This window comes from Jaculus jaculus, chromosome 3 (genome assembly GCF_020740685.1).
Source record: "Jaculus jaculus isolate mJacJac1 chromosome 3, mJacJac1.mat.Y.cur, whole genome shotgun sequence".
NCBI classification, from domain to species: domain Eukaryota; kingdom Metazoa; phylum Chordata; class Mammalia; order Rodentia; family Dipodidae; genus Jaculus; species Jaculus jaculus.
Window position 1 is genome coordinate 51,435,798 of NC_059104.1, and position 21,541 is coordinate 51,457,338.

Below are 21,541 nucleotides of genomic sequence, written 5' to 3' on the forward strand. Positions count from 1 at the left end.
TTATTTATTTGAGAGTGACAGAGAGAGAAAGAAGCAGAGAGAAAGAGAGAGAGGATGGACACACCAGGGCTTCCAGCCACTGCAAACGAACTCCAGACGTGTGCTTCCCCTTGTGCATCAGGCTAATATGGGTCTTGGGGAATCGAGCCTGTAACCGGGGTCCTTGGGTTTCCCAGGCAAGTGCTTAACCGCTGAGTCATTTCTCCAGCCCACCTTTTTTTTTTTTTTTTTTCATTCCTCTTGCCAGTGTTAACTGTGACTGTTTCTTCAATAGGTGATCTAAATTGCTACAGTTTGTTGGATTGTTTTGTCCAGTTAGCAACTTTTCATAGAGAGGTATAGTTGACCCTATCCGACATGTTCTCTTCTGATTACATTCTAATTACTTGTACAAATACCTGACCAGAAGCTGCTTATGGAAAGAAAGGTTTTTATTCTGACTTGCAGCCTCAAGGGAAATCTCCATGATGGCAGAGACAGCATGGCATAAGCTGTATATCGCCTCCTTGTCACAGTAGGAGGAAAACATCAGCCGGAGAGGGAGCTGGCCTCTGGCAAGGGGGAACTGGCTCCAACACCCCTTGTCCTGCTCCCAGGAACACACTTCCTCTAGCAAGGCTGCACTTCCTAAGTTACCTTCAGCTTGGGACCAAGCATTCAAAACAAATAAGCTTATGGGAAACATCTGATTCAAACTCCCACATATTCTTTGATCTTTGGATATCTACCATCCTCTCACAATGCTTTCAACTAATAATACTGCGGGGATTTTTTTTCCTTCTGCCAATACATGGCATGCTATTGTTAGTTGCATTTGTTCTTTACTTTGAGTTTGTATACATTGTTGACATTCAACTTTGGAATGATTAGCTCCTACTGTTTCTTCATCTCTTACTTTTAATATCAATAGGTTATCCAGTTACAATGTTAGTATGCAGATCTGTTTAACTTTGTTCAGTGGATTGTTTGCCTTTTACAGGGAAAGTCTGTTAAGTGTGTGGCTTGGAAATACTATGCATGACAAAAAGGCCAGAGGAGCTAAGAGAAGCTATGGACTATAGGTGGAAATGATACAGGAATAGGGCCTTCTCAGTTAATGCCACTTCCATTCCTGGTGGAGCTCCTCACAGGCATTGGCACTTCCATTCCTAGTGGATCTCTACACAGGCATGGGCATTCTTATTCCTAGCACAGTCCCCTCCCCCCTTCCCTGATTGTTTCCCTTGCTTTTGGTAGCAACATGCTACTTTAATCTGTTCCCCTGAGTAAAGCACTGAAATAAGTTTGGGTTGCTTGAGACTTCTGACATACAATTCCCTCAAGTTGATTGCATTTATCCAGGTGAGAAAGCTGTTCTTCTGGTATAGGTTCATTTCTTCTTTCTCAATTATAGGCGAATCAAATAAATATGCAGTGGTGGTTGATTTGAATATATCGTAACTCTTGGGATAGAGGAAAGTCAAATTAACTCTTTTCAAGATGCATGGAGTATTGTTTAAGGCTGAGTGTAAGGGTGGTTACCTTGACAAAAAAACTCCCAAATATTAATTTCTTCTTTGTTTTCCTTTCCACTGTTTATTAATGTTCCTGAAATTTTTGAGGTACATTTAGTGAAGATTCTTTTCTTGGTTGTGATTTTTAGAACTTAATAAAGCATCTTCCTGATCAAGAGCAATTGAACTCATTGTCTCAATTCAAGAGTGACTACAACAACTTATGTGAACCTGAGCAGTTTGCTGTTGTGGTAAGTACTGAGTGTTGCTGTCTACTTTCTTCCCAGGGGTTTGTGTAGGAGCACCAGAGAAAGACAAGGAATGCTGCTCCCCATCATATGGATAAGAGCATTAAATATGTATCTTGCTTCTATTTTCCCAGGAATATTCTTGACCCATTGTCACATTTTAAAATATTGTATTGATTGGGCTGGGAAGATGGATCAGTGATTAAAGGCTCTTGTCTGCCAGCCTGGGTTCAGTTGTCCAGCTACCTACATAAAGCTAGACAGACATTTGTAGTGGCAAGAGACTGTGGCACATGCACATGTGTGTGTGTGTGTATGTGTGTGTGCTTGCATAAGAAATAAATAAAATTGAAATAATTTAAATAATGTATTGAAATGGCACAACTATTGAAAACTAAGGGGTTTTGAATATATATATATATTCTCTATATCATGTTGTAATGTAAAATGAAAACCATAGTGCTCATGAACACAGTGTATTTATGATTTATTCTAGAGGTATGCACTCTAACATATTGCAAAACCAGCTTTAATTTCTTATTTTAATCACTCACTTGAGCTCACCTCATGGTTTTGACTCTGAAATTAGAAATACCATGTTTTTCTTGGCAACAAGAGTGAAATGAATTCAGTTAAAAAATATCTTCAAGGCACCTCAGTAATTGTGTTCACCTTCCTGTTTTCTGTAAGCTAACTCTAAAGAGGTGAAAAGACTTGCTAGTGCTATACATTAGCTATAATAGAACTTAAATTTAAGGTTTTATTTTATTTTAGAGGAAGAGAGACAGAGAGAGAAGAGAGAAAGAACTGGCATGCCAGGGACTTAGTCACTGAAATTGAACTCCAGACACTTGTGCCACCTAGTGGACATGTACAACATTGTGCTTGTTTCACCTATGTGTGTTTGGCTAACATGGGATCTGGAGTGTTGAACATGGGTTCTTAGGCTTTGCAGGCAAGTGCCTTAACAACTAAGCCATCTGTCCAGCCCAAGATTTTTTTTTTTTTTTAATTGAAGGCTCTTCCCCTGCTCATTATCATCATGATACTTTCAGTCAGTGGTTTTTAAAAAAATGTGACTATTTTTTCTCTTGTATCTGTACTTGTCTTACTGGCTCCAGGGAAAAATAAATTTATATTTAGTATGGTTTTTAAAATTCAGGTTGCCCAATGTCTTGGGCCTATCTGCACTTCGTATCAACATCTTAGGCCTTTATTCTTAAACTCTCTGCTATAGCTTTGTACACTAATACTATTCAGCTCCTCTGCTTTTGTGAACTGTGCAGTTGATCCACGGGACAGGAGTAGGCCTTTCCCTCTTTTTTTCGCTCTCCTAATTTTGAGTATGAAATGTTTTAACAAAACAAAACAAAAGGACAACAGCAAAAGCCATGTCTTACTTTTTACTCAGTTCTCCTGGTTCATGTCCTTGCCACCTTTTTCTCCTAGTTGCTCATTTGCTTTACTTCATGTTAGCAGGTCACTTGTGTCTTTGTCTTGATACTTCTCTGGCTACTTGCTATGTGTTCCTAATGAGAATAAGTGAATAAGGTAGAAATTGTGTGTCTTTTTAATTGAGGACTTTGATATATGAAGATACTATAGTATGATCTGATTGTATTCCCACCCCATTATCTTCTTTAGTCCCCTCTCCCCCTCCTCCATTCCACTGAGGAGCCGCCTCTTTCACAGTAGTCCTTCTATTTTGTTGTTTTCTCATTCCTTTTGTCCTCCTGTGTCCTATATTCCAAAATGTGGATGATCTATATATATGGGTAGGGTTCACCAGGTCTTCTTGGCAGTGTAAAGGAACCTCAGACACTTGTACAACTTTTTGCATCTGGCTTACATGGGTGGGTTGCAAATTGAACCCAGGCCAGCAGGCTTTGCTTCTGAGTACTGGTAAGTAGAGAGCCATCTTCCCAGCTTATTTGAAGAGTTTTGAGCCTCCTCAATGTCTCCCACCATCAGTGTAAGGAAGTTTCTCTGGCTAGCAGTGAGAGCAGTACTCAGATTCTTTCTTCCACTCCTTATGCAGTTTTGCCTGAGCCCTGGCTGGTGTGGTTGAGATGACTTGTCCAGTGCTAAGCACTAGGCTTTCTTCTCCCCTCCCCTCCCCTCCCCTCCCTCCCCTCCCCTCCCTCCCCTCCCCTCCCCTCCCCTCCCCTCCCCTCCCCTCCCCTCCCCTCCCCTCCCCTCCCCTCCCCTCCCCTCCCCTCCCCTCCCCTCCCCTCCCTTCTCCTCCCCTCCCAACTGGAAACTCTCAAAGGCAAATACAGGTTTCTGTGCTGGGTAATTGTATCAAGTTGCCATGTTAGTCAGGATTAACATCCCATTGTATCATCTTGGACTCAATGTGGAATTTGTGCACTCCATATTATATGTTACCTGAGTCTAGGAGGGATGTGGCATGAAAAACAGTGCCGCTGGCATCATTTCCTGTGGATACTGTCAGAACTAGGTCATCTGCTGGTACATTTTATGATTATGCCAATTAGTTTCTACTTTGTGCACTATTAACATCTTAAAAGTAACTATTTTGGTGGAGAAATAATTAAACAAAGAAAAAATATGTTTTTTTCCCCCCTATCTTTCAGTATTTCTAATCTGGCTGTTTTTATTTCTCTAATTCCTCTAATCCATACCACCACTACCCTTGCCATTGTTCCTTCTCTTAATAAAAGAGAGGCTTCTTTAAAGCTCCAGATGGTCCTTTATAATTAACATATACTGTATAACATGTGTGAAACAAAATAGAATACTTGAAAATTTTGGTTCTCCTTTCTGAATAAAAAGGTCAATGTTAGTTTTCTTGAGTTCTTAGGAAGAGTGAATTTTCATTGTATCAATAGTTTAGTGACTCTAGGAAATTTGTTATAATGACACTGTTTATAACTTTTAGTTTTAAATTAACATTTTAGAAGTGTGTTTGTAAGGAACATGTAAGAGAAAAGCAAGAAAGAACATGGGACTTAATCTCTACAGACAGTTTATTGAGAGGAAGAGTGAGGGGTAGCAGCCTTCCTGTGGGATGAAGGATAAAGCACTGGGCCTGGCTGGGGTTTAAACTTATGAGGATCCTAAGAAAAACAGACTATACAAGGTGCAGTAGGTAAAGAACCTGTAGCTGTTTGTGTCCCTGTTCAGAATAGGCCAGGATTGTCTAAGAGAGGATACCCAGCTGATTTCTGGTCCTTCGTTTTCTGAGCTAAGGGAAGTTTATTATTCAAGGGAGTTTTGGGGCCTGTGAAGGCCAAATCCATCTGTGGCTTCTTTATTGCTTGCTAGTTTTAGGGATAGTTATTAACTCTTTAGTTCCCTCTCGTTTTCAGGGAAGGCTATTAACTATTCAGTGCTTATAGCAAAAGTAGTTTTAGATTAGCTACACTGCACATTGCTACTTAACTTAAATTTTATTTATTTATTTATTTATTTTGGCCTGTGCATCTGTATGTGGACTATGTGTGTGTGTCTGTACATTTTCATATATGTAGGCATGGAGGCCAAAGGACAACCTCAGATGTTATCTGTAGTTACACCATCTACCTCTTTTTTTTTTTTTTTTAATTTATTTGAGAGCGACAGACACAGAGAGAAAGACAGATAGAGGGAGAGAGAGAGAATGGGCGCGCCAGGGCTTCCAGCCTCTGCAAATGAACTCCAGACGCGTGCGCCCCCTTGTGCATCTGGCTAACGTGGGACCTGGGGAACCGAGCCTCCAACCGGGGTCCTTAGGCTTCACAGGCAAGCGCTTAACCGCTACGCCATCTCTCCAGCCCCATCTACCTCTTTTTAAGTCAGAGTCTTGATTAGCTTGGAGCTTACTCATTAATGTAGACTGATAGGCTATTGAGATCCAGAGATCATCTTGTTACTTCCTCCCCACCACTGGCATTATATAATGGGGTGGGAATACATACTTTCATACCTCGCTTTTTTTTTTTTTTTTGGTTTTTCAAGGTAGGGTCTCACTATGGTCCAGGCTGACCTGGAATTGGAATTAACTCTGTAGTCTCAGGGTGGCCTTGAACTCACAGCGATCCTCCTACCTCTGCCTCCCGAGTGCTGGGATTAAAGGTGTGCACCACCACGCCCGGCTACCTCACATTTTTTTAAAAGAGGCAGAGAGAGAGAGAGAGAGAGAGAGAGAGAGAGAGAGAGAGAGAGAGAAAGAGAAAGAGAGAGAGAGAGAAAGAGAGATGCAAAGAGAGACAGAGAATGGGCATGCCAGGGCCTTTTAGCCAATGTGAATGCACTCCAGACCTGTGTGCCTCCTTGTGTGCATGTGTGACATTGCGTGCTTGTGTCACTTTTGTATCTGGCTACTACGTGGGACCTAGAGATTTGAACAAGCTTTCTTAGGCTTCATAGGCAAGCCATCTCTCTAGCCCATCACACCTAACATTTTTTATGTGTGCTCTTGGGGATTAACTTCAAGTTATCATGCATTCATGTCAAGTATTTTATTTACTGATATATTTCCCTAACTCCATATTTACTTGTTAAATTAGCCAGAAAGAAAAATCGTTATAAATTGAAACTAAGAAATAGTCAAGGATGGTCTAATCTTATCTCTATCCTGTACCTCCCTGCAATAGAACAAACATTTGCTTTTTCATTTTTTTTTTTTTTTTTTTTCGAAGTAGGGTCTCACTCTGGTCCAGGCTGACCTGGAATTAACTCTGTAGTCTCAGGGTGGCCTTGAACTCATGGCGATCCTCCTACCTCTGCCTCCTGAGTGCTGGGATTAAAGGCGTGCGCCACCACGCCCAGCTTCATTTTTTTTTTTATAGTAAATAAATTAGCTCTTAGTTGTGCATTATTTCTTGATTCTGGATCTTGATACTGTGAATTATGATTTCTAGTATTTTCCTTCCTTCTTTCTTCCTTTTCTCATTCCCTCTTTTCCTGCACTTTTTAGTTTTAAAAAATTTCTTTCTTTTAAAAAAAAATCAGATCCATAACAAAGTATATATTGCATACATTTCACCTCTGGGAATTGTCTTCTGTTTTACTTTGTCATTTTACATAGATAGCTATTTTGAAAACATGTGATTAAAATTCAGTGTTTTGCATTAGGGCCCAAGAGCTTCTTGATGTTTTTCACTTGTTCATACATGTCACATGTTTTCTAGAGGACTTTGGCATATAAAAATACCACATCAAAAGATCTGAACAAGCTATCAATTAATGCTAAGGGAGTTTCTTTTCTAGGCAAATGACATTTTAGAAGAATCTGTGGGAGTTGGCAGATCTAGTACCTTTTCTATTTGTTTGTAATGAGCAAGTCTAATTTCCACTTTTTTGGGGGGGGTTCTTATTTGCTGGCATGGAACATTGATGACTGATGGACTCATTGGAAATATCCCTGTCCATCCACGGTCAGTCCAATGCAAAGTTTTCTCTTTAAGAAATTGGCTGCTTTTTTGGATGCACTAGTGTCCTGCTTTACCTACTTTTCTTTTCTAATCCAGATTAAGAAATGAAAATATATTTCCTAGAAGCTGTCATTCATGGGATCAGTTACTTCTATTGCTTCTTGGAGTTCTTCCTTCTGACTTCCTTCATCCATCTATCCCATTGTTACCTACCAATGGCTGCTTCCTATGGAGCCCAGCCTCACTGTGTGTATGAGTGCATTTCTTATATTTGCAGGGTTTCTTTGATCAATTAGCCATGAGGCAAAATCACTGTGTTCATAGTGGCATGATTCTCGCTGTGTGAGGAATGATTTATGTAAATATGCAACAGGATCAGAAAGATTAGCTGAAGTTTGGAAAGAGGCTGAAAAATTTACATTTGAAGCTTGATTTACTAGCCTTACTTTGATTAAGTATTCTAGGATTTTTAACATTTGTCTCCATATTATTTAATTCTGTTAATCTGCCTATTCTTCAAAGGAATCGAACATTTATCAGAGGATTGAATCAAGCCAGTGTTCTATTTGTATGTTGTATTTTGATCGACTACCATTTGGTGTCACTGTAGGGCAGGGCTTTTAAACTTTGTGCAGTGGAAGCCTGTTTTTTCACCCTGTAATTGAAACAGCATTATAGAAAGTTCATGCATAGCTTTTTGCATTAGAAATACTGTTTCAAAATAGACCATAGTGTCCTTGTGGGAAAATACAAATAGCATAAAAATATTGAATACAATCTGAGCATGCATCAGCACTCTACCCCCATTTCACATAGCTCATTTAACACAAACTATGATCTTCACAGTCAGACTTCTTTAAAAAATATATATATGTATGTATGTGTATATATATATATATACATATATATATGTATATATATATAAATCCATATATATATGTATGTGTATACACACATTATTGACAATTTCTATACTTAAACCATGGCATTTCTCTCCCCTCCCCCCTTTCCCTTTAATAAATCTACTCTCCATCATATTCCCTCCTTCTCTCCATTAGTCTCTTTTTTAAATTTTCTGTCATCATCTTTTTCTTCTATCATGAGGGTCTTATGTAGATATTACTATGCACTGTGAGGTCTTGAATATCAAGGGCAATTTGTGTCAGGGTAGTTCCACATAAGGAGTGGTACCCTTTGGCTCTTACATTCTTCCCACCACCTCTTCCACAGTGGACCATGAGCCTTGGAGGTTGTGAGATGTTTCAGTGCTGGACACTCCTCCGTCCCTTCTTCACAGGACTATGTTGCCTTTTGGGTCATCCTAATGGCCATCACCGTCTGTAAAGAGAAGCTTCTCTAATCAGAATTGAGAGTAGCATTAATACATGAATATCAAGTGTAGTGCTTTTAGGGCAGTTTGCTGAGAATAATATATGCATTTATCCAGACGAGAGCAGCCATTATACCATTAAGGCTCATGACCTCCCCTGCCATAGGCTTTGGAGTAGGTTTTCAGTACCAGGCATGTATTTCCTCCCATAGAGCTGGCCTTCAGTCCAATTAAAGAGCAGTTGGTTTACCCCAGAGCAGATATGCCACTGTTGCGCTCGTTCAGTCATGTGGCCTGCCTGGCCAAACTTGAGGCTTTCAGTGTCCACTGTTTTCACTGCTGATGACTACTGTCTCCCATTAAGACTGCATACAGTGCAGCTTTTCCCAGCTTTCAGTTGGCTGGGCTGCAGGGAGAAGGTTTTCTGCTCAGCACCAGCATGATTTCTCAGTGACATTGAAACTCAGGTATGTGAAGTCTTCAGCAATAGGGACTTACCCAAGGGCCTTAGCAGTAGCCTGCAATGTTTTGGACGCAACAGGAAACTCCCCGGCCAATAACTCATTAGAAAGTATCCCAACCCTAGCAATGAAAATTTTATAGTAACAATATTTGGCTTCTGGATGTGCCATTATTCAAAAAAGTACGTTTTCATATGTCTTATTCATAATATATTGCATTTTTATTGACCCTCACACCCCTACCCTTTTTTTATACAATCTCTTCCCCTGACCTTGCTGAGGCCTTTCTCCTCCCTGTAATCTGTTCTTCTACTTACATATATATACAATACCATCCCCTTAGAGTCCTTCACTCTCCTCCCTCCCTTCTAGCCTTTTACTAGCTTACTGGCCTCTACTGCCAATTTTTGGTTTTAGCTGACACAAATCTATACATTTGTAGCTAGGATCCACATATTAGAGAGAACATGTGGCATTTGGCTTTCTGGGCATGGGTTGCCCCACTTAGTACAATCTTTTACAGACCCATTCATTTCTATGCAAGTTTCATGATTTCATTTTTTCTTTACCACTGAATAGAACTCCATTGTGTAAATGTACCACATCTGTTATCCATTCACCTGTGGGGGGACATCTAGGCTGGTTCCCTTTCCTACCTATTGTGAATGGAGCAGCAATAAACATAGTTGTGCAAGTATCTATAAGATAGTGAGCAGTGAGAAAAGTCAGGATATATGACTAGGAGTGTTATAGCTGGATCATATGGTAAATCTATTTTTAGCTGTCTCAAGAACCTCCACGCTGTTTACCACAATGGCTGTACCAGATTACATTCCCACCAACAGCACAGTAGGGTCCCCCTTTTCCACATACTTGCCAAAATTTATTGTCATTTGTTTTCTTGATGGTAGCCATTCTAACAGGAGAGAGTTGGAATCTAAAATTAGTGTTAATTTGCATCTCTTATAGCTAAGGACATAGAACATTTCCTTAGATGTTTATATGCCGTCTGTATTTCTTCTGGTGAGAACACTCTATTTAGTTCCATAGCCCATTTGTTAATTGGGTTATTTGATTTCTTATCATTCTCTTTATTGAGTTCTTTTTATATTTTGGATATTAATCCTCACATGTATAGCTGGCAAAGATTTTCTTCCATTCTATAGGTTGTCTCTTTGCTCTATTCACAGTGTCCTTTGCTGTTCAAAAGCTTTGGAATTTCATAAGATCCCAGTGGTCAATTAATGGTTTTATTTTTTGAGCAATTGAGGATATATTCAAAAAGTCATTACCTATGCAAATATGTTGAAGGGTTTCCCCTACTTTTTTCTCTAGCAATTTCAGAGTTTCAGGTCTGATATTAAGGTCCCTGATCCACTTGGATTTGATTCTTGTACATGGATCTATTTTCATGTTTCTACATATAGATATCCAGTTTTCCCAGCACCGTTTGTTGAAGAGGCTGTCTTTTCCCCAGTGAATACTTTTTTTTTGGTCAAAAGTCAGATGGCTGTAGCTGCCTGGATAAACATCTGGGTCCTCAATTCTGTTCCATTGATCAACTTGTCTGTTTTTGTGCCAATACCATGTTGTTTTTGTTACTGTGGCTTTGTAGTATAGCTTAAAATCAGGTATGGTGGTACCACCAGGCTTATTTTTGTTGCTCAAAATTGTTTTGGTTATTCGAGGTTTTTTGTGCTTCCCCATGAAATTTGGGATTTTTCCCCTATTTCTGTGAAGAATGCCATTGGAACTTTAATGGGGATTGCATTAAATGTATAGATTGCTTTTGGTAAGATTTACATTTTTATAATATTGATTCTTCCAATCCAAGAACTTGGGATGCCTTTCCATTTCTTTGTGTCTTCTGCAATTGTCTCTTGAGTGTTTTAAAGTTCTCATTGTAGAGGTCCTTCACTTCCTTGGTTAAGTTTATTACAAGGTAATTAATTTTTAGTTTTGAGTCAATTGTGAATGGGACAGATTCCCTGATTTCATCCTCTACATGTTTATTATTAGTATATAGGAAAGCTACTGATGTCTGTGTATTTATTTTGTATCCTGCTATGTTGCTAAAAGTGTAATTTATCATCTCTAAAAGTTTGCTGGTAGAGTCTTTTATGTATAGAGTCATATCATGTGCAGATAATGATAATTCAATCTCTTTCCAATTTGTATCCCCTTTATGAGTGTTTCTTGCCTATTGCTATTGTTGTTGGTAAGACTTCCAGTACTATATTAAATAAAAAAGGGGACATTGGACATGCTTGTTTTGTTACTGAGTTTAGTGGAAAAGTTTTTCTCCATTTAGTATTATGTTGGCTGTATGTTTGTCATAAATAGGTTTTATTATGTTGAGATATGTTCCTTGTATTTGCAGTTTCTGTAATTTTTATACCATGTAAAATTTTTACCATGAAAGGATGTTGGATTTTGTCAAATGCCTTTTCTTCATCTATTGAGGTGATCATGTGATTTTTGTCCTTTTGACGATTTATATGATGTATTACATTCATTGATATGCATATATTGAACCATCCTTGCATCCCTGGGATAAAGCCAACTGGGTTGGTTTGAATAATCTTTCTGATATATTCTTGTATTTTTTGCAAATATTTTGTTCAAAATTTTTTCATCTATGTTCATGAGAGAGATTGGTCTATAATTTTCTTTTTTTTGTGTGGTTCTGTTTTTGTATGAGGGTGATGCTGGCTTCATAGAAGGAGTTCTTCTTTCTTTTCTTTCTGTTGGAATGTTTGAGAAGCAGTTCTTCCATGAAGGTCTGGTAAATTTCACCAGTTAATCAATCTGGGCCTGGGTTTTTTTTAGTTGGAAGACTTTTTATAACTTCTTGGGTCTTCATACTTGTTCTAGGTCTATTTAAATGGTTTATCTCATCGTGATTTAATTTTGGTAGGTCATATGAATGAAGGAAATCATTCATTTCTTTCACATTTTCAAACCTAGAGGCATATATATTCCTAAAGTATTTGCTTATAATTGTCTGAATTTCTTTGGAATCTGTTGTAATGGTGCCTTTTTCATCTCTAATTTTATTAATTTTTGTCTCTTGCTTCTGGTCATATTTGCTAAGGGTTTATCAATATTGTTTATCCTTTCAATGAACAAACTGTTTCATTTATTCTTTTGATTTTTTTATTTGGTTTCTATTTTATTAATTTGTTCCCTAAAAATCTTTATTATTTATTTTCATCTACTAATTTTTAATTTGCTTTGTTCTTCTTTTTCTAAGGCCTTGGACTTCTTTCATTGTGTCCCAAAGGTTTTGGTATGTTGTATTATCGTCGTCATTTGATTCTATGAGTTTATTGATTTCCTTTTTTATTTTTTTCAGTGACCCCATTGATCATTTAATAGTGTAATGTTTAGTCTCCAGGAATTTCTTTATGCTCTATAGCTTTTCTTGTTGCTGATTTGCAGTTTAATCCCATTGTTGTCAGATGAAAAATGTACAAGGGAGTATTTCATTTTTCCTGTATTTGTTGAGATTTGCTTTGTGTCCTAATATATGGTCTATTTTAGAGAATATTCCATGTGCTGCTGAGAAAAATGTATATTCTACAACATTTGGATGGAATGTTCTGTAGATAACTGTTAGTCCATTGTTCCATGACATCATCTTATCTCACTGTTTGTTTTTTGCCATGATGATCTCTCAGTTGTTGAGAGTAGTGTATTGAAGCCTTCCACTACAATTGTGTTTGTTGTTATCTGTGACTTTAAGTCTAATAGTGTTTGTTTGATGAAACTGGGAGCCGCCATGTTAGGTGCATATATGTTTAGGATTGTTATGTCTTCCTGTTGGAATGTTTGTTTAATCTGTATAAAATGACCTTCTTTATCTTTCCTCAGTAATATTGGTTTGAAGTCTATACTGTCAGATATTGGGATAACAACCCCTGCTTGTTTTCTAGGCCTATTTGCTTTAAATACCACTTTCCATCCTTTTGCCCTAAGATAGTGTTTCTATTTTATTGAGAGATAGTTTTCCTTGAGGCAACAAATGGCAGGATCCTGCCTTTTAATCCATTCTGCAAGTCTTTGTCTTTTGTTTAGTTCATTGAGGCCATTGCTATTAAGAGTTGTTATTGAGGGTTGGAGATATGCCTTAGAGGTTAAGTGAAGCCTAAGGACCCTGGTTCAAGTCTGGATTTTCCAGGACCCACATTCGCCAGATGCACAAGGGGGCACATGCATCTGGAATTTGTTTGCAGTGGCTGGAAGCCCTAGCATGCTCATTCTCTCTCTCTCTCTCTCTCTCTCCCTCTCTCTCTCTCCCTCTCTCCCTCTCTCCCTCCCTCCCTCCCTCCCTCCCTCCCTCCCCTCCCTCCCTATCTGCCTCTTTCTCTGTCACTCTCAAATAAATAATTATAGCAGACTAAAAAAGAACCCATCATGGCTCAGGGAAATTTTGTGGAAGAGGGGTGGAAAGAATGTCAGAGCCACTTGTTGGGTCAGGATATGCAAAGACATTTATCATACCAATAACTGTGGGCTAGCTCCACAATGTATGACCCATATACCTGAACAAGAAGGGGCCAATGCAGAGGGGGTAGGTCACAGATGAGCCTAATAATGGTACCAAACTGCCTGTATTTGCTGAATAGAAAACTAATAAAAAAAAAAATCAAAATAAATAAATAAATAAATATGATCAAAAAATATTAAAAAACAGTTATTATTGAAAGGTTTGCATCTATTCTCGCCATTCTTTTCTGTTTTCCCTTTACTCATTTGTTTTAACTGTTATTCGAGTGTAGTTTATTTTTTCCTATTTCCTCTTGTGTGTGTTTTGCTTTCTTTTTGGCATTTAGAATTCCTTCACGTATTTTCTGTAGAGCTGGTTTAGTTGTCACAAATTCCTTTAGCCTATTTTTGTTGTGGAATGTCCTTATTTCTCTATCAATTTGGATAGATAACTTTGCAGGTTAAAGTAATCTTGGTTGACAGTTGTTATCTTTCAGAACTTGGAATACATCATTCCAAGCCCTTTTGAGTTTTAAAGTAACCTTCAGTTATTCTAATGGACTTGCCTTTGTAGTTGACTTGCTTCTTCTCTCTAACTGCTTTCTATATATTTTCTTTAGTTTTTGTGTTTTATAGTTTAATTATAACATGGCGAGGAGAGTTTCTTTCCAGATTTTGTCTGTTTGGTGTTCTAAAAGCTTCTTGTATCTTCATTTGTGTTTCTTTTCCAATTTGAAGAAAAATTTTTCTGTGATTTTTTTGAAATCACCCACTAAGCCTCTGGATTGAAATTCATCTCCTTCTTTTATACCCCAAATTCTTATGCTTGATCTTTTCATAGTGTCCTGGTTATGTTAAAATTCCCATTCATACCTTGCTATTAGCTTGTCTTTCTCTTTGTTGGACTGTATTAGATCTGCCACCTGGTCTTCTAGTTTAGATATTCTGTTTTCTCCTTCATCCATTCTGCTGGTGAGACGTTCCACAGGGTTTTTTTTTTTTCCAGTGACTGTATTCTTCTGACCCTGGATTTCAGCCTGGTTTTCTTCAGTATTTCTATTTCCTTACTCATGTCTTGTCGTGACCTCCTTATTTCATTGAACTGGTTTCCTGTTTTCTCTTTCAGAAGTTTGTTTTCTTTAATTCCATTTTTTCTTCCTTTGATTCCTTTCATTTCTTCTTTGGTTTCTTTAAGTATAGACATCATCAATTTTTTGAAATCTTTTTGAGTCATTTCATCTAAAACATTCTCATAGTGATCATTTTTGATGGGTTTATAATTTTTGGTTAGACTGTATTGTCATGATTATTTGAGTTTCTTGTGTTAAAATGTGGTGATTTTTGCATCCTGAATTCATTTGGTGTTTGGGTTTTCTACTTATCTACAGTGTTCTTAGATGTAGTAATCCATCTTTATATACTATTAGGATATAAGTTTAAGGTGCCAGGTGTAGCTTTTGTCCCCCAATCCAGCTGCAGAAATAATCCTCAGTGTTGAGCTTGCTTATTATGCAATTATTCTAGTGGACTGAGTGGAACAGTTTACTGCCAAATTCTCAACTTCAGTTGAGCAATATGCACATTCAATGAAAACCAACACAAAGTATGCAATTGCGAGGATTAAAACAAACAGTCTTATAAACCCAAAATCCCTAAGGGTGTGTGTTGTTCTACACCCTTAATCTTGTTAGCTGTGAGGTAGAGATTTCTGTTCTGAATTGGGTTCCAGTTCAGCCTGGATCTGGATCAAACCCTGCCCTCTGTACTGACAGAAGCAAAAGACAAGGTGATTTTATAAGATGACACTATTGCAGTTTGTTTCAAACAACTAATCGTGAATTAGGGTGAGAGGGTTGTTTGGAATGTGAAGAAGTGTTTAAGTCATTAGTGTCTATTGGAAAGAAGGCAGTTCCTATGTAACTATGTGTCTGTGGGAAGAATGAATACCAAAAACTAAAAACAAAAGAAAACAGCTTTGGCCTGCAGACACATGAGATAAATTTAATGCACTCACTTCTAGCACATCATCCTACTAAATGTATAGTGGCTCAGTGATGTGCTGAGATGAAGTTAAAGTGCCTCTGTGTAGTCATTAGGCATGGTCCATGATAATTCTCATTTAATCAAGAGATTGAGTTCATTTAGTTCAAATCTACATCAAAATAATAGTATCAAATCCTGACATTAAGTGGAAAAATCATTTATATACTACCATTTGTGTTCTCTGTTGCGTGGGAGGTTGTGGCATTGAGCTCTGAATGGATTCTATCATGAGCTTTTATTTCTCTTGTTCCCTTGAAATTAGTAGAATGTCAGCTGTTTTAAATAACTCTGCAATGCTTTAATTTATTAGAACTAAGAAAAACACAGTATGATCCTAATAATATGCTATTACATTGAGTTGCTAACATTAGTGAGTTTTCCCAGAAGTTTGGGTGTGGCAGTAATTTCTTTCTGTTTTGGTGACAAAAACACAAGATTTTGCTTGCTTTGCCTAACATGCATGTTACATGTACAAAAAAAAAGTATATGACGGTATTGAGAAATAATAAACTGTTACAGTTTTTCTTGTTTTATTCTTAACACAGTAGCCAGTGATTAGGCCAGAAAAAGTTGTGTCTGTGTAACCCTACAGTAGCTCCCCACGTCAGAGGAAAATTAATGCTTTGCAGTGGTCTGGAATGTGCTGTATATTCTAACCCCACCTTGGTATTTTCTGGCCTTATCCTCAGCCACTTTCCTTTACTAAGTCCAGTGTAATGGCATGGCTTCTGCACTATGTTGTAGACATACCAGCTGTGATCTTAGATATGATTCTCCAGCATTTCTATACCACACATGTTCATGATCCTTGAACTTGCTGCCTTTATCTAGTTCCTGAGTGTTTGTCCTCTTAGGTCCTTCTATTCTCTTCATAGGTCAGCTTATGAAGGTGCTCTGAGTGCCATCACTAAAATTGCCTATCTAGTTTCCAGAGTACTTCTTTTCCTCTGAATTCTCTCCCTAGCACTGATGAACTTCTCATTTCTTATATTAAGCTTTCTGTTAACCAGACCTCCATTATATCATCTGTGATGGTAATTATTCTTTTCAGGTATTCAGTAGTATTGTCTGTTTTCTTGAATAGTACCTGGTGTATGAATAACACCCAATAAATAATGTGATTAATAAATTTCCCCAAGGTACTTTATGATTTATTTTAAATACTAAAAACTACAGTTGTTAGTTTATTGAGGCTTATCATTAACATAACATGCTCATAGCATTGAATCTGGTTAAAATAGCTTTATCTTGCTGTTCTAACTATGTTCAAATGCCTTTCCTTGCATTTGTAGAGTGATTAGATAGACCTAGGTTTAAATTTTGAATTTACTTTTTTATTTTTCATAAAATAGGATGGTTTTCTTTGCATTCCTATTTCATTTTCTTTATATAAAATATTCACAAATATAGGACCTATCTCATAAGCAGGATTTAGAAAACCACTCATGTATAATGTAGACTGGTAGCCTTATGTTGTTGGCTGCTATTAGTACCTCATATTTTTATATGACAACTTCTCATATGTTGTCATCCACTTCACTCCTACCTTTCTGTTTAAAAGCATTTATTGGGTTAGAGAGATGACTCAGCAGTTAAGGCACTTGCCTGCAAAGCCTAACAATCTGGGTTCTGTTCCCCAGTCTTCATATAAAGCCAAATACAAAAGTGGTGCATGCCTCTGGAGTTCATTTGCAGTGGCTGGAGGCACTGGCATGCCTATATTCATATTTTCTCTCTCCCTGTTCCTTCCCTGTTCTCTCTTCTTGCAAGTTAATAAAAATATTTTTTTTAAAGTCATTCTCTTCTCTGATCCTGTAACATGTTCTCTTTATGTGAATTTGTTTCCATTACTGTGGCTCTTAGTGTTATATACAACCTTGAACTCCAGACCCAACTTATATCTATTCATCTCTCATTGTGTTTGCTTATGACCTCTGGTCAGAATTTCATCACATCTGTTCTGTTCTCCTTTCTGGTTCTCTTCTGCTCAGTGTATTATTCCTTTCTGGCTCTTTCCCAGCCTTTGTAAGACTGGAGTAAGATTCTTACTTGGATTTTGACCTGTGCTCTTTTTGTGTTACTCCTTCTTATTTTCATCTACCCAACAATTGTTTTACTAGTAACTCTTTAAGTGCTATTTAGCTCTCCACTTTTTTCACTGTGTTTTAAAAATATACATTATTTGCTATGCATAGGACAGTGAAGTGGATAAGGTGGGTGTTGCAGTCAGGTTCTCATTGCTGGTAGAAATCACCCAACCCAGAGCAGTTTGTGGGAAAAACGAGCTTTATTTTGGCTTATAGGCTTGAGAGGGAAGCTCCACAATAGCAGGGAAAAATGACATGAGCAGAGGGTGGCCACCAACCCCTGACCAACATAAGGTGGACCATAGCAACAGGAGGAGTGTACTAAAAACTGGCATGGAGAAGCTGGCTATAACACCTATAAGCCTGGCCCCAACAATACACTGCTTCCTGGAGGTGTTAATTCCCAAATCTCTATCAGCTGGGAACCTAGCATTCAGAATACCTGTTTATGGGTGACACCTGAATCAAACTACCACAATGTGGGTTCACATAATGGTAATTCATACTTTTCACTTTGATTAATTTTTATTACTTATCTTGTGTCATGAAATATTGTTGTATTTTTTTCTTCACATAGGAATGAGAAAGTGATTCACATTTTACTAAAAATCTGTTCTGTTTGTGTTTCTTTTCATACAGTAAGATATATGGCCTTACTGAAGTTTTATGCTGTGGGGAAGTATAGTGTTTCTGTCCCAAGTAGCATGTGTTGGATCTAAATAGCCACAATAAAGCACCTGGTCATTGAACAATAGTTTATTTAGAAAGGTCTTAAGCTTGTAACAGCTTTATATTATGTGTGTCTATGACACTACACACACACACACACACACACACACACACACACACACAGACACACATTTTCTCTAAGTGCTAATGGAGAATCATACATAAACTATTGCCACACCTTCTCATTGCTGGGAGAAGTACCAGATCAGAAGCAGCTTATGGGAAGAAAGGGTTTATTTCAGGTTCACACATTTCAAGGGAAACATTGTCATGGCAGAAGAAGCTGGCTTACTTCTTCAGACATCCACAGGAAGAGAGAGAGAGAGGGAGGGAGGGAGGGAGCGGGGAAGAAACACTTCTTAAGTTGGCTCTGAGCACAAATTAGGGCTGGACTCAAGGTCAGTCCTCAGCGACACACCTCCTCTAGTAAGGCTCTGCTGCCTGGTGACTAAGTAGGAAAGCTTAATCAACAATACCTGAGGCTATCGAGGCAGGGGACATTTCTAATTAAATGGCCTCAATATTGTTGTCACTGTCTTGCCATTAATACCAGCAATGTGTTTTCATTAACATCACTACTGTCATCTCATTAACATATCAACATATTAAAATATGTCAACATATTTTGAATGTTAATTAAAAGAAAACTACTGGAGCTTCTTGATAGTTTTTTTCCCCCTTCTACTCAGTTATGTATTCTTCTGTCCTTATACATTTACTCATGCACTCTTAGGGGCCAACTGTGCTGCCGTGACCTATGCTGTGCTTGCTTTTTTAAAAAATAATTATTCAATTTTTATTTATTCATTTGAGAGAGACAGACAGAGAGAGAGGGAGGGAGGGAGAGAATAAGCACGCCAGGGCCTCCAGCCACCGCAAACGATCTCCAGACATGTACATCCCCTTGTGCATCTGGCTAACTTGGGTTCTGGGGAATCGAGCCTTGAACCGGGGTCCTTAGGCTTCAAAGGCAAGCACTTAACCGCTAAGCCATCTCTCCAGCCCTGTGCTTGCTTTTGTATAAACATTCTAAAAAAATCAAGGTGTGTCTATTACTGCTCTAGTCATAGCTTCTTATTGGTTTCTTATGCCTTTCTTTGTAATTGTTCATGATTTTTATGGTAAGTATAGTGATACCCTTTAGTTAGAAACCACTTTTCACCCAGTTTATTTTATTTTTTGTGTTTTTGTTTTTCGAGGTAGGGTCTCACTGTAGCCCAGGCTAACCTGGAATTCACTATGGAGTGTCAGGGTGGCCTTAAACTCACTGCAATCCTCCTACCTCTGCCTCCTGAGTGCTGGGATTAAAGGCATGTGCCACCACGCCTGGCTCTCTACTTTATCTTTAAAATATGGGCCTCCACCTGTCGTCTGCATAGCTCAGTCCTTTCTTGTTCCCCTTAGCTGAATCCTGACTTTCCTTTGTCTTCCCTGCACGCTAGCAGTATCCATGTGGTTCTCCCATTCTGTTTGACCTTCAAATCTTAGATTTGGTCTTTCTGACATCTTCACAAGGCAATGGATATACTTAAAGGTGCAAGGCAGAAGAGTTGACTATAAATATATCCCAAAGCCTTAATTTGAATGTTCCACCAAAGCATTGATTTGGACTAAATCATGGGCCAAACACAGAATACATTTCTGAAAAAAAACTTTGGTTTATTTGTAGAAGGGTCAGGATCAATGTGACTTCTCTTTAGAAGCAGAATAAAGAGTGTACATAATTAAGGTAAAGGAGCATAGCAAGGCACCATTGTTGGTGGGCTTATATTTCAAATAAATGCTGAACTTGTTAAGACACCAGGGTGGTGGCATCAGAGAAAGAGCAGGATGGTGGGAAATAGCACAAACAAATTGACAGACAGGAGATTAGTCACTTAAAAGTATGTTGAGTAGGTGTTTGAAAATATGAGCCCGTTACCAAGTATTACAGGACATTACTGTCTTTCTCAGTACTTTTAAGCATTCTGCTTTACTGTATGGGTGGGGGCTGGGGAGTTTTTTCCTGAGTGTCCAATTGTAGTTCTTCCAGCCCTGTTCTTGGACCCCCAGAATGCAATAAAAACTTGAATAGTCCCTAATGGTATTAACTTTTGGACAAAGATAAGAGTGTCAGCTGGCTGGAATTATATCATTGGAGCTGCCTGTGTTCTTTTTTGTTTAGAGCCTATCTCCAGCTCAAGATTTCTGTTTTTATTCTGTCATTAACCTTTAATTCATCCACTGATCAATCTTGAACATGTAATTAATTAACCACTTGTAAGTTCAGAGGATTTAGCTAGAATGATTCTTGAATGGAAGTATGTTTATGGTATTTTAAACTTTCTCAAAATCCAGTTCAGGAAAATTCTAATTCCCATGAAGGGAAGGCTATTTTCTAATGTATTTGTCCCCTCAATGCTAATGAGATGTCAGAGGCAGTGTTAATGAGATGACAGGGGAAATGTTAATGAGATGACAGTGGTGGTGGTCATGAGATGATAGTGGCAGTGTTCATGAGATGACAGTGACATTGTTAATGAGATGACAGTGGAAATGTTAATGAGATGACAGTGGCAGTGTTAGTGAGATGGCAATGACATTGTTAATGAGATGACAGTGGAAATGTTAATGAGATGACAGTGGCAGTGTTAGTGAGATGGCAATGACATTGTTAATGAGATGACAGTGGCAGTGTTAGTGAGATGGCAATGACATTGTTAATGAGATGACAGTGGAAATGTTAATGAGCTGACAGTGGCAGTGTTAGTGAGACCACAGTGGCAGTGTTCCTGACACAACAGTGGCGGTGTTCATGAGACGACAGTGGCGGAGTTCGTGAGATGACAGTGGAACTGTTAATGGGACGACAGTGGCAGTGTTCATGGGATGTCAGTGGTGGTGGTCATGGGACGTCAGTGGCGGTGTACATGAGACGACAGTGGAACTGTTAATGATGTGGCAGTGGAAATGGTAATGAGATGACAGTAGTGATGTTAATGAAAACACATTGCTGGTGTTAATGGCAAGACAGTGATAACCCAAACTTGAAGAAGTACAGAATGGGTTATTTGGTTGGTTGACTGGTTGATCAGTTTTTTTTTTTCTTTTTCTTTTTTTTTTAAATGCAGGGTCTTGGATTGTAGCCCAGACTGACCCTGAACTCACATTTCTCCAGCATCATAATCTGGAGGTATGGCATCATCACCATCCCCAACTAAAACTGGCTTATTAATTTTAGAACAGTGTTGTTAAGAAAGATGTATTCTCAGTGTGGTAGTACTTTGACTTTTCATCAGATCCAT

At 38.3% G+C, this 21,541-nt stretch overlaps 1 protein-coding gene across 4 annotated transcripts in view; it reads left to right on the plus strand.

Annotated features, from left to right (window-relative positions):
* Diaph3 (diaphanous related formin 3) overlaps nucleotides 1-21,541 on the plus strand; it is a 530,142-nt gene that overhangs the window by 269,918 nt on the left and 238,683 nt on the right. For all 4 annotated transcript variants that reach the window (XM_045145419.1, XM_004651009.2, XM_045145418.1 and 1 more), the window contains one exon: nucleotides 1,643-1,744. In XM_045145419.1, the coding sequence (XP_045001354.1) occupies nucleotides 1,643-1,744 (102 nt within the window). The remainder of the gene's footprint in view (nucleotides 1-1,642; nucleotides 1,745-21,541) is intronic.